This window comes from Pelodiscus sinensis, chromosome 1, assembly GCF_052426305.1.
Source record: "Pelodiscus sinensis isolate ZL-2025 chromosome 1, ASM5242630v1, whole genome shotgun sequence".
Classification (NCBI taxonomy): Eukaryota; Metazoa; Chordata; order Testudines; family Trionychidae; genus Pelodiscus; species Pelodiscus sinensis.
Genome location: NC_143052.1, coordinates 305686944 through 305700621, shown reverse-complemented (window position 1 = coordinate 305700621; position 13678 = coordinate 305686944). Strand labels below are relative to the sequence as shown.

Sequence of the window (13678 nt, the reverse complement as noted above, 5' to 3'; positions counted from 1 at the left end):
TGCCGGAGCCACACGGGTCGGCCCCACATTCCGCTTCCACACGAGGTCCTGCCCCTTCCAGGAGTGTGGAATTATGTCCTTCCTCTCTCCAAAGTCTCCTGATGCTGGAACTTTCTGTCTGACAGAAAATGGCAGAGGGGAATGCGAGAGTGGGAGCCACTTGGCTCACTTTTCCTACAGAGCCTGAGCATCCTCATAGACTCATAGACTTTAAGGTCAGAAGGGACCATTATGATCATCTAGTCTGACCCCCTGCACAGTTCAGGCCACAGAATCTCATCCACCCCTCCTAGAATAATCCTGTCACCTATATCTCAGATATTGAAGCCTTCAAATACTTTGAAGACCCCAAGATGCAGAGAATCCTCCAGCTGTGATCTGTACATGCTACCGAGAAAGGCGAAAAACCTCCAGGGCCTCTGCCAATCTACCCTGGAGGAAAATTCCTTCCCGACCCCAAATATGGCGATCAGCTAAACCCTGAGCATGTGGGCAAGACTCACCAGCCAGACACCCAGAAAGTTCTCTATAGTAACTCCTATCATCCCTCCAATGACCTATTGCCCACTGATAATGAATGGTCAATTAGCTACCAAGATCCTGTCTCTGTAACATTCTCCATCCCTTCCCCTGCAGGGAAAAGAAACTGAGTTTAAAACTAATAGCCACATGCTGCACAGTCTCCTCTTCTGGCAAACAAATCTGGCCTCCTCCTTTGTGGATTCAGTGGACTGCCTTGTAATGCACCAGGTGTAGTTTCACTGTGCAAGAGGCGGAATCTGAGGATCTGATCCCTCTTTTGCACTGAGAGGATTTAGGAAAGGATCCAGTGACTATTTGACCCCCACCTCACATGATTGAAGCAGTGGCCACAAAGTGACCTGAAATGATTATTCCCTTTGTCCTCAGTGGATGTCCCCACTGCTCAGTCTGCTGTGAGAGGGTTTGACCTTTGAGATGAATCTAATGAAATTCCAGGTGGAGTGCAAGCCCCAAAAGATACCTAGCACAGCAGAGACATTTCAGAAATTCTGGGTTGCATCTTCTTGGTTAAAGCAGTTAACTGTTTCAGTGAAAAGAGTGGCCTATTCAAACTACTGCCAGTTTGTCTATCACAGTAGCAGTAGTGGCCCTTGGAGTCCAAATTTTACATGCTTTATGGACATAAAATCCTACTAGTCAGCAAGAAATGATATCCAAGTCCTCACTGCAGATATGTTTGCATAGTCTTTAGTGGCCATGGCCTGATTCTGATCTCAGTATCAGTCCCTGAAGTCAGTGGAGGTTGCAATAAAGGGTGTGAAAGGAGAATCAGACTTGGAATTCTGAAAATGGAATTATACTAGCAGCTATAGAATCCTATTAACAAAAATGAGTTTGAGTCTCTGTTCATTGGCACCAGTTTAAATCAGCAATAACTTTACAAACAGAAAAACAGGACAATTACACTAATGTGAGAGAAAACACAGGACCCCTATCATTTTGAACTAAAATAGATAGTGCCAGTATATTTCAGAATAAGGAATCTATGTCGTAATGTATAGGCCTATTATTAAGGTCCAGTCCAGTGATGAGGGCTTGTCTGCGCTACAGAGAAGATTAAAGCTGCCATAGTCAATCTTCCAGGGTTAGAATTAGCAGGTCTAGTGAAGACATGCTAATTTGAACTGAAAGGGTGCTCCTGTCGATGCCGGTAGTCCTGCTTCTACGAGGAGTAAAGGAAGTTGAAGGGAGAGCGTACTACGTAATTAACATAGCGAGAGTTGTGTATCTCAATTCGAACTTATTCCCTTGTGTAGACCTAGCCTAAGACTATTCATGTGCTTGAAATTATATACATGCTTAAGTGCTGTGCTAAATCAGGGTTAGTATTCTCCTTTTATTCTATGCGCAAAACCCATACTGAAATAATAGTTTTGTGCAAATATCCATGGCAAACGGTAGCTGTTAATCCCTTGTTTCTAGAGATTCTTTATAGCTGTTCACTTGTTTCTGTCTCTTTTATTGGTCAGCATGTTTGCTTTTTTCCTTTAGTTTTGAAGGAACTTTTTCCTTTAGTTTTGAATAGCTGTTAAGAAGCTAATTTTAGACCCACACAGAATTAGAAATTGACTAATGGAAACTGAAGAATGTTGTTGTTTTTCTTTTTTATCAAAAACTGGAGATAATTTGTACTTTCCCGTGGGGGAAAAATCTGATGAAAGAATTCATGAAGGAATTATGGTGGGTTTCTTCTGTGTTTGTTTCAAGCCATGATGCAGGTGTGATAGAAGCCTTTACCATATACTAAGTAAAAACACATTGTTCCTTCTCTCTAAGGCAATTTTGGGGAGTCAAAAATTGGACATGAACTACAAAGGAAGTGTTTATTATGTACTTCAATTAAGATGGGATGCCAAGTTCAGTAGTTATGTCCAAAACCAAGATATCAGGCATCCAGATACCACAATGATGGTCATCACCAATATAGACAGATCAGATGTACATTATGCCTTAAAAAGAAGGAGTTCTGTTATCATAGAACTTGATAGTGATATCCGATATCCATTATAAGGAGAGTTAAAAGAATTGTGGTTTTTTCACACTCTGATTGTTTTATTTAAGAAGCAGAGGTACTTAGTTAAATACGCTTGAGATGCAGTGAAATTATCTGGGACTCACTATGTTTGTTTGTTTGTTTTCTAGCCTGAACGAACGTGACCATTTGTTAAAAAGGCTCGGCAGAAAAACTCCTCCGAGCCTTTTTCGAGCTCATTCAGTCCAGCAAGGTGTATCACGTAAGTAATGGGTCAGATGTGTGTCTCTCAGCACTCCCAGGTGAATAAAGGGAAAGATAATTATTTTTTACATTAAATGGGTAGGTACAGATAATTTGAAACAGAGACTGAGCTGCCAACCAAGAGTCATAAATTTGGAAGGGTAATTAGTGTTTGTGGCCCCAGGCTTGTAGGAGCTTGCATGTAGACAGTTTCCTAGAACCCAATCAATTGGCCCAATGACAAAATCCCAGAACAGAAATTCCCAACAGGAAAATTCCCGGTATTCTCAAGGTCTTGTAAAATTTGACAGGACATAAATTAAAATAAAATTAAAATTAAATAAAATAAAGAAGTTGAAATGGTGCTCTGCTTTAAAATGGTGACTGTTTTCAAAAGGTAACTATTAACTGAGGTTTTACAAATACAGAAATAGCCCAGCGGTGCCATTTGAAGAAAGTTCTGTGTGGAGGTCCTCATACCTGCCATTTGCATACATCTCTTCTTGGCCTCTTCTACGCAGCGCTGTTCCAAGGGGTTGTGGGGCTTAGGGCAACTCTACCCTGCCTCTTCCCATCTCATTGCACTTCTTTCCCCAATACTCCTTCCCCAAGCAACATGGCCTGGAGGATGGGGGAGGGGCTGCTGCACTTCCCCAAGCTCAGCTCCCAGCAATGAAGCAGAGCAAACCATCTACAAAGTGGCAGATCAGAGCAAACTGGCTAGATCACTCTTCTTCCCACAGGTCTCACTGCTACTGGTGAGTTTTGGGGCAGGCGTAACTCCTGCTGCTGGCCCCAGGTTCCCCCCGCCAATAATAATACAGGCCATCCTGGGCCCCGCAGGGCTGTCCAAAGCTCAAGGGCTATGGACAGGATAGCTCCGCTTCTGGGGAAGTTAAACCTGCCTCCTGCTGCTAACTAAAAAGAACAGCATCTGAGGTCATCAGCTGAACCTGCTGCATAGGGCCATGAGACAGCCCCTGTGTCTTAGGCACTTCTCTTTCTTACTTCTTGGATTTTCATCAGGGCTTCTCTGTCACTAAAAAGATTGTGAGAACTTCACAGACCAGAACCCACAGGGAGCCAAGAGCCAATAAGAGTTAAGAGAAATGTTTTGACTTGCTCCTGTCTTTGCAGTGAGATTATTGACCGGTAACATGTTAACTTTACTAAGGGAAATAGTTCCATCAGCTGCAATGATGCTGGTTGCAGGGTAGCACTAAGACCAAAGGATTTGACTCCATATCATCCAATGACCATGATGCAATCTTTTGAAGGTGAGATCTGGATCATGTCAGCATTTCGGCAGATGAGCCACAGACAATCTTCATCTCTTCTCTGTACCCATTTCTTCAGCAGAACCATAAATGCTGACAAGTCCCTGACCCAGAAGAGCTGGTGTGTTTCTGCTGCAGAAATAGGATAGGATTTGAGAATCCTATGCATGGTGTGCAGGGATCTCCTGCAGACCCTCAGGAGAGATTCAGGGCAGGACAGGAGTAAGGCAAGTAGATTCATTACAGTTCAGATTCACTGGATCCTTCTCCTTCACAAAGGGGAGAGTGCACTGACTACAAGGGCTAGAGCTGCCTTGAGGGACCAGTAACTTCTGCAGATCAGCTTCACTGCCATTATGAGGCCTGGAAAGGAGGGGTTCATTTTCCCACACTAGGGCATGATGAAATGCATCCTAGAATACTCCAGGAGCTGATAGAGGAGGTATCTGAGCCTCTAGCTATCATCTTTGGAAAGTTATAGAAGATGAGAGAGATTCTCGAAGACTGGAAAAGAGCAAATATAGTGCCCATCTATAAAAGGGGAAATAAGAACAAGCCAGGAAACTACAGACAGTCAGCTTGACTTCTGTGCCAGGGAAGATAACGTAGCAAATAATTAAAGAATCTATTTGCAAATATCAGGAAGATATTACGGTGATAGGGAACAGCCAGCATGGATTTGTGAAGAACAAATCATATCAAATCAATCTGATAGCTTTCTTTGATAGGATAACAAGTCATTCTTCTGCTCTACTCTGCACTGATTAGGCCTCAGCTGGAATAGTGTGTCTAGTTCTGGGCACCACATTTCGGGAAAGACATGGAGAAATCGGAGCAGGTCCAGCAACAAAAACGATTAAAGGTCTAGAAAACATGACCTATGATAAAAGAGTGAAAGAACTGGGTTTGTTTAGTTTAGAAAAGAGAAGACTGAGAGGGGACATAGCAGCTTTCACGTACCTAAAAGGGCGTCACAAGGAGAAGGGAGAAAAATTGTTCTCCTTGGCCTCTGAGGATAGGATGAGAAGCAATGGGCTTAAACTACAGCAAGGGAGATTTAGGTTGGACATTAGAAAAACTTCCTTACTGTCAGGGTAGTTAGGCACTGGAATAAATTTCATAGGGAAGTTGTGGGATCTCCATCATTGGAACTATTTAAGAGCAGGTTAGGCAAACATCTGTCATGGATGGTCTAGATCATGGATCATGGATGGGCAAATACCTGAACATTTCTGCACCTCCTCAGGTACAGGCAATTGCAGCTCCAAGTGGCTGCAGATCACTATTCCCAGGCAATGGGAGCTGCGGGAAGTAGTGTCCCGGTCCATACTGCTTCCTGCAGCTCCCATTGGCCAGGAATGGATATCTGCAGCCAACAGGGAGATGAAATCGCTCGGACCTGCAGAGGCACCATTAAACATAGCGGCAATGGCCTGCCTGGGGCTAACCCTGGTGAACTGCCGCCATTTTATTGCCCACCCCCAATCTAGATGGTATTTGGTCCTGCCATGATTGCAGGGGACTGGACTCAATGACCTATCGAGGTCCCTTCCAGTTCTAGTGTTCTTTGATTCTATGATTTTCTCCATTATGCTCACAGAGAAAGTGAGCTTGGTTGTACCCTGCTTCCATGATTTGTTCCTGGTGTCCAGAGGTAAAGGGTGCTGCTTTTATATCCCTCTTTCACACACCTATGGAGACACTTGCAAACAATTCAAGAGGAGATGACTGGCAGAGCAAGCCTGTAAGAGAGAATCTGCGAAACCTGCTAGGGAAACCTATGAGCCAATTTGGAAACAATGCAGAAAACCAGCATGCCTGTGTTACTTGTCAGAGCTGAACTGCACACTAACAATTTGTAAAATGCATCTTTGTGGTTTTTAATAGGCTGATAAGCTTTTGGGAAACAAGACTAAGATATCAAAATAAACTTTGATCCAGTCAACTGGGCCCCCATAACGACAAATGATTAAGTGCTAAATGAGTCCATCCAGTCAGGATATGTTCCGATCATGTCTGTTTTTCACATGAATGTAAATTTTCATTTTGAAGTTGTTAAGACTAAAAGAGGCTTTTATGGCAGATCCATGATTCTCCAAAATTTTCTGTCATCCCTTGTCAAACGTTGTTTTCAAACACTGCACAGCTGCTATATGAGCTGGGCCACATCAACATATGTGCTGGTTTCACAAACCTAAGTTGTATAAGTAGTGAAAACTGTCAAAACAAGCAGCTGACGGCTAAGGCAGTAGTTTTGTCATAGAACATACGTATTTTGAATCATACCCTATGGGCTCTCTAGAGCCATACATGTGAATCTTCTGCACTTCCAAATTCCAACCCAAGGAGTTCAGCCTATTCCAAAACTTGATCATGTGACTTCAGTTCAGGTTGGGACACTTGTATTTAACACAGCAAACATTGTTAATTTAATTCTAGTTGATAAGACTGAGACAAATTGCTTGCTCCATTAATAGGAGGGAGAGAATTAGGGCAGTTCCCCATCAGAAGTCATCATAAAGTAATCCCTGAATCAATATCGTAACTTTTTTGGGGGGAGGGAGCAAAAAGTATTCCAAGGTTTGCTGCTATAAAACTGCATTAAAAACATTTGATCTCAAAGCGCACGAGAATGACATTAGTTGTAGGACAACAGACGCACAAATCAATGGATTTGGGGCTACTTCTAATGGCCTCAGGAACTCAGAGCAGCTTGAGGAAGGGAAAGAAGAAGCTTGGAAGTTTTAGCCCCTGACAGCCATATTTCTTTGCTTTTGGCCTTGGTTTTGTGCTCCTTTGGGAGCATCAGATGAAATGCCAACGATGTCCTATAGCTTAACTGTGCTCTCCACATTCACATTATTCTTTTCTAGCTGATGTGGCTTTCAGAAAGATTTATGAAAATGAACAAAGATTTTTTCCTCGGAGCTTCAGATTTTGTTGCACATGCCAGTTAGGATTTCATTACCCTGTGGCTTTTAGTAGAATAGTTTTGTGCCTTTTGTCAAGTGTATGTTCTGAACATTTCTGCAGCCCAAAAAGTTTAGTGGAAATGAGTAGATGGTGCAGTGATTATGGAGTTAGCTTCTAGGAGCTGGTGCTGTTCCTGGCTGAGACACCTGTGTGAAATCAGTGCTGGTGAGCTCAGTATAACATCTGTGGATGGAGTTTCCATTACCATCTGCTTTCTAAAATCTCAGCAATAGGAAAAGCATCAAGTCCCCCTAATTAAGAGGGGAGATTGGCCCACAAGTGGGAATAGCTCTGAGAGAGAGCAGGAAATGCTGCAAGGTTCCTCTCACAGATGTTGCTTATCATCGTTCCCTGAGTGTGTGTAGGGGGATTTGTCTTTCCAGGAAAGGAGAAGTAGTTTGGCTCATAAAACTCGTGGATACCAGGGAATTTACTGGTAACAGGGTTTTTGCCATAGGCCTCCTGAGCTTCTTCCCACTCTGGGCCCTGCCTCCTCTCACCCATGATAGCACACTCTCTTGTTGCTTAGTCTTTGACAACAGTGTGGAGGACTTCACTCCTGGCCAAAAACCTATAGAAGCCCCACAGCTGCAAAAGATCCATTCTCCCCAATTCTAAGCCACTTGCCTCCCCAGCCTGCACCCCCAGCTCTCTCAGAATCCTGCTTAAAGGGTTTCTAGAGAAAAAGGAGAGCAGTGTTACAAAGATGGCATTCCCCACATGCTCCGGGAATCCTCTGGACAGTTGTCCCCTCCGCCCCTGCATGCCACCTGGATCATTCCATGTGATCCCACATGGATAGTGGCTGACATAATTCAAAACACTCCTCGTCTGCCTCCTGCCAAGATTGGGCTGTCATTTGACCTAGCACATACTTAAAAACTGAATCCTGTGCTCCTTAATCCTTCCCTCCACAGAGCTCCTGCCGAAATCCAGAGGAGCTGTGACTGATGGGGGATAATAGAATTTGGCCCAGATTTCTTATGCTGGCATAGGAAATCACCCCTTCCTTTGACAGTGTAACTGCTCGAAGTAAGGCTGAGCATAGAGAGTACATTTTACACCTTATTAATCAATAAGAAATAGCACCTGTCATCTCAAGTTGGTTTCACAGCATGCGGGTTGGCGAATAATAAATAACAATAATGTGTTCATGCTGAGGGACAAATCCTGCCATTTATTGTGTCCTAACAGAGACTGCCTTCTTGTTACATTCTTCTTGATGCATGTTGATCTGAAAAACTATCAGGTTACTTCGTGGAATTTATTATTAAGTTTTATTTTATTTTTTATTTTAATCTATTACCTTCTTTCTTGGGGTATCAAGTCTTCAGCACTTTTTCTGGCCAAATTCCCTACAGCAAATATAGCTCTAGTTGTATTTGTTGAATATGAAGATGTTGCAACTTTTAACATTAACTTAAAAAAGAAAAGGAGTAGCAAGAGAAAGATTGGCTTAAATGATGTTACATCTGGTCCCATGATTCCTGAATGTGAATAGTTTGGTTTCTAGCAAAATCAAACAGAAACCTAACGGGCATCATGTTTTTCCCTCTTAAGTCCTTGTTAAACATAGTTTGTCTGCATTGGGAAAATTAGTGGCCATTTAGTATGTGTTAATTAAAATGTACTCATGATTTGAAACGCTACTCATTTTCCCAGTGTATTTAAACCCAAAGACTTATGTGAAGTTTGTCCACTGACAAGACATAGCATGTGTTTAATAATAACTGGAGACAGACTTTACAACATCCTCTGAAGGTATGCGATATTGAAGTATGTCAGACCAAGGCCTGGAAGCAAGTTCCGGAGTTGAGACGCTTCCGCTGAGAGCTACTGTGCCCACAGCCAGCAGCTAAACGCATCCATGAACTCAGAACAAACATCCTTTCCCAACTGGCCTGAGCTCAACTGTCAGATAAGAGCGTGAGGAGAGATGGTTGCTAAAGTAAATCCCCTAAATACATAACAATGCATGAACTTCCGTAACAGATTTCCTGAAATAAACCGATTTCTCCGGGCTTCCTCAGGCTCTGATTCTGCAAGTTGCAGTGTGTGGGTGGACCCCTACATGCAGGTTTGGGGCCTATATGTGGACTACAGTTTTTTTTCTCTAATACAGCATTGTGTAGAACAAATAATCAGCTGAGTATACTGAAAATGGAACTGTTAAACTAGCAACCTTGTAACCAGAGACTAGATTCTGATCTCCTCACAGCAGAAAATAAAAGCTAACAAACAAGATGCTTTTAAAATTCAATAGGTAGCCTGATAATATCCGGAATGTGTGAAACCTTATATTTTATTAGACTGCGACCCTCTTTTCCTACCAAATGAACCAAGCCATCAGATAGTTTAAAATCCTCCTGACTTGAAGTCTCAAATAATTGAAAGGCTCCGCATGTAGAATAGGATGGGTCTTACTTCTGAAACAGCAGAGACTAGATTCTGGGCTGAAAATTCCAAAGAAGCACTCTCTTTGCTAGTACTGCTGGAAAGGATCGGAACAATGAGAGCCTGTTTCCTTGCCCAGAAGGAGAGGTGTGGTTTTAAAAGCCACGGCTGGGGTGATGCTCAGACTTTCGAAAGATCCCATTGTAATGGGGCCATGGAAATTTTCATTGTTTTGGGTGATGTCTGAAAATAGTGGAAAGATCCAGTTAGCAAGGTCTAGGAGAATTAACAGCATTTCATCACATTCTGGTTCTGCAAGGGGCATAATCAGCTGCTTGAACAGCTTGAACAAGCTGACGAAAGAACTGCATAGTGTGAAATAACCATCTTTTATTGAGTTGGATGGTAAAAGAAACTGTCATATGTTGAGCCCAGGCTGAGTGGAGAGAATAGGTGCGTCCTCACTGCATGCTTTTTCCAATGGTGTACATATCTATGTATCCCTCTCCACCATCACCCCCTGGTTCCCAGCACAGGTATAGAGCAGTGCAGAAGCTGAAGTATGGCTTAGGTGAGTGAAGACAAGCCTGAAAGGGGATGAGGGGAGTGTATATCCCCAGCATGGCTCTCCAGTCACCCAAGCCAGGACTCCCAGGGTACATCTGCTCTGCAGTTAAATACCTGCAGCCAGCCCCTGTCAACTGACTCAGGCTCACGAGACCCAGGCATTGGGCTGTTTAACTGTGGTGTAGCCATTCAGGCTCACACTGGAGCCCAAGCTCTGGCACCACCTTGCTCAGCCTTTCACTGCCAGGTAGCTGCACACGACAGTGCGAATGGAGCCCACTTCTCACTGCTGCATCTAGCTACACCTACCAACAGTGTGATGCAGACTGAAGTAATGCTGATGTCACTAGCATGTTTGTATCGGCAGCACTGGAGGCCATGCCCTGCCCATGATCTGAACACAGAAGGCACATGCAAGGAATGACCCAAGTGTGGATCAAGGGCCCCATGATGGCTACTGTTGGTTCTCTTAAGGTTAAATACATAAAAGGGGTTCCCAAAGCTAGGCTTGTCTCACAGGCATTAATCTTGCATGAAACAATTTAAGCCGCATCTCTTTTGTTTTACATTGTCTGTCTTAGCAGCAGCATAGGACGTTGTTGCCATTGGTTCCAGTATGAATATGCATCTTAAAACGTCAAGTATTGAAAAGAAGCCCTGTTCAATGTCTTTTAAATAGTCCTGGGTTAAGGACAGATAATTGTCTGTGGGTAATTGCCTGGGGTGTGAAGGGGCTTGGCAGTAGCTATGGCAACTGGATACTATCAGAGGATCCTGCTATATGGGTTAATCCTAAAGTTGATGAAGACAGCTCCAGGGTGCAATGCAAAACTGCCTTAATTTGGGACAGGATATGGGCCACTGCCTTCAGTTATTTAAGGCCAATTATCCAAGCTGACTTTCCCTGAGATTGTTGTCTAAAGATTGCAGGATTCTAGCCCTTAAGAATAAGCCCACTTAAAGAAGTTGTTTGCAAGTGTGAATCCATCCTTGTTAAGCATGTTTTGTAAATCCTCTTTCCTTTGCAAGCACCCACTGTGAATGTGTTCTTTGCTAACAGATGTCTTGAACTTTGTGCAGCTTCAGTTACAGACAGGAAATTCCCCCTCCCCTGTATTTCTGTATACCGTGTCATTAGCATGTAACTGTGTTTCTGTTATAACATGGTGCACTATGTTATCACACAGGATCCTGGAAGTATCCCAATGGGAAGTGGTCTATTCTCAAGTGTAATGCAAATCCAACCTGCCCTCACCCAAATTCTGGAATTAATATTTCTGCTAGCATCTGGTCACCCCAATCCACAAAGGATATAGTGGAACTGGAAAAAGTTCAAAGAAAGACAACTCAGAATTTCCCTCCATTCATTCCCTCAGAAGCATTTAGCATTGGCCATTCTCAGAGAGAGGACACAGGGCAAGATGGGACCATTGATCTGCCCAAGCATGGCTGTTGTTAGGAGAGCCAGGAACGTTGAGCCTCCAGTCTCAACCCTGAACACAGTTAATTTTGAGATAGGCACTTAAAGAGGCTAATTCATGGGATAAGCTTTTCTTCCCCCATTCTAAACTCTACTATTCCCATCAGCTTCTGTCTGCTACTTCTAAGCAGGTAATATTAGCAAGAAGCTTTCCAAACAGTCACTGACTCAAGCTCTTAAGGATCTTGACAACAAAAAGAACTTTCTCCCCAGCACAATGAAACTGTATTCTTCCTCCCTCAACAGATATGCCAGTAGCATCTGGTCATCTGTCACAGGGACCATTGTACACTGTGTTCACGCCGAATTTCAATTCAGTGCCTGATTTAGGAACAGAAGTACCCAGGACTTCTGGCTACCTCCAGTCCATGTGCTCATCGACTTTCAGGTCATATTACACTACTTGGATCTCCTCCCATTTTCTTTAGAGTCTGACTATTAAGTTCTTCTTTAAATGATGGTCCCTGTATGTATTCCTCTTGCGAGTGCGCCTGGGTGCAAAAATTCTTCAGTGCCATATCCATTGACCCACACATGTGTGGTAGCCTCCCTTACGCTCCTCCAGTTCCTTCTAACTGACATATAGCTGTCCTCCTTCACCCCATGCGTTACCTGTAAAGTAAAATCTTTCTATATAGTTTTAGAGCTTAGTATAGTAGTTAATGTAGTAGTTAGTATAGAATAGTAATTCACTCACCCACCCACCCCCTGTAGTCAAGACTGTGCCCAGAGTCCTAGAGGTTCAAGAATTGTGTCTCCTGTCTTTGCTTCTCCGCCAGTGATGAGCATCAACAATCCCTGCACTGTCTGGGTGAGGCACATCTCTCTGAAAAGTGTAGTGTCTGTCAAGCTTTCCTTCCCAGAACTAGAGAGGCCCAAGAGCTATTAACTATGGTGCAATGGTGTCCATCTCTGTTAGGCCACAAGGCTGCATACACCTGTGTGATGCTGTTCAACCTTGCGGTGCCTTCAACCTTGGTTCCATGCCACCTACCACCCAAACAGGGGTCGTATTGACTCCCCCACAACTGTTCTCAGCTCCTTCACTTGGTGGTCCAACCCAGACAAACTCATGGTGGGAACTCCCTTCAGCCTACCCATACAGAGGCTCTTTTATGGTGTGGGAGTGCTCACCTGAACTATCATATTCCTTGGGATACCTGGATCCCACGGGAGGCCAGGCTACATATAACCTTACTGGAACTGAGAGCAGTCCAGCGGTCTGGCTTGCATGTAAGACCTTCCTCCTCCTCATATGCTTGCTCCTTGTGGAGATAGTGTCACCACATTGGTCTATATGCAATCACATCTCCTGACCCTGGAACAGTCAGACTTTGGAACTGGTGTATCAGAAACCACATCAGAATACAGGCTGCATATCTCTCAGGTGTTCATAACTCCCTAAGGGTATGTCTACACTAGCCCCCTAGTTCGAACTAGGGAGGCTAATGTAGGCGTTCGAAATTGCAAATGAAGCCCGGGTTTAAATATCCCAGGCTTTATTTGCATGTTCCCGTCCGGTCGCCATTTTGAAATTCCACAAGCCCGAAGTAACTGCCCGCAGCTACATGCGGCAGTGAAACGGTAATTCGAACTAAGTTCTTTGAATTAACTGTTACTCCTCCTGGAATGAGGTGTTTCATATTGAATAGGGGGTACGGGAAGGTTTACTAAAAGCCAAGGGGGTACGGGGACTGAAAAAGGTTGGGAACCCCTTCTGCAGACCATGAATGGTAGATCTACAACACAGTTCTAAGCAACGCATTCACACAATGGGGCACTCTTCTTTGGGACCTTTTTGCATCCCAGACAAACAGGAAATTTCCTGTGTTTACTCCATGGGAGGCATAGGCTGCCTTTACTAGGGCAATGCTCTCCTGAATGGACAACCCCCGATACACTTTTCCCCTCCGTCTTCTTACTACCACAAGTTGTTTGGAAGATCCATTGCAACAGAGCCACTACCATCCTAGCACACTACTGACCAGACAATTCTGTTCCACAGAACTCTTAACGATGGCTGCACAACCACTTATCAGGATCTGCCCATTTCAGGATCTCCTAACCCAGGACCCAGAGGGAAAATCAAGCAGTCTAACCTAGGTTCACTCCCCCTCCAGAACTGATATTTGGATGTGCATCTGAAATGGAACACTCAGCCTCTGCTTTTGTTCAGCAAACCAAAGTAGAAAAGATTCTAATAGCGCCTACTACCACCTGGCTAAATGG

General features: G+C 43.8%; 1 protein-coding gene across 1 annotated transcript in view; it reads left to right on the top strand.

Annotated features, from left to right (window-relative positions):
- ATP8A2 (ATPase phospholipid transporting 8A2) overlaps nucleotides 1–13678 on the top strand; it is a 554076-nt gene that overhangs the window by 532585 nt on the left and 7813 nt on the right. The window contains exon 35 of the mRNA XM_014581486.4: nucleotides 2686–2777. Within this exon, the coding sequence (XP_014436972.2) occupies nucleotides 2686–2777 (92 nt within the window). The remainder of the gene's footprint in view (nucleotides 1–2685; nucleotides 2778–13678) is intronic.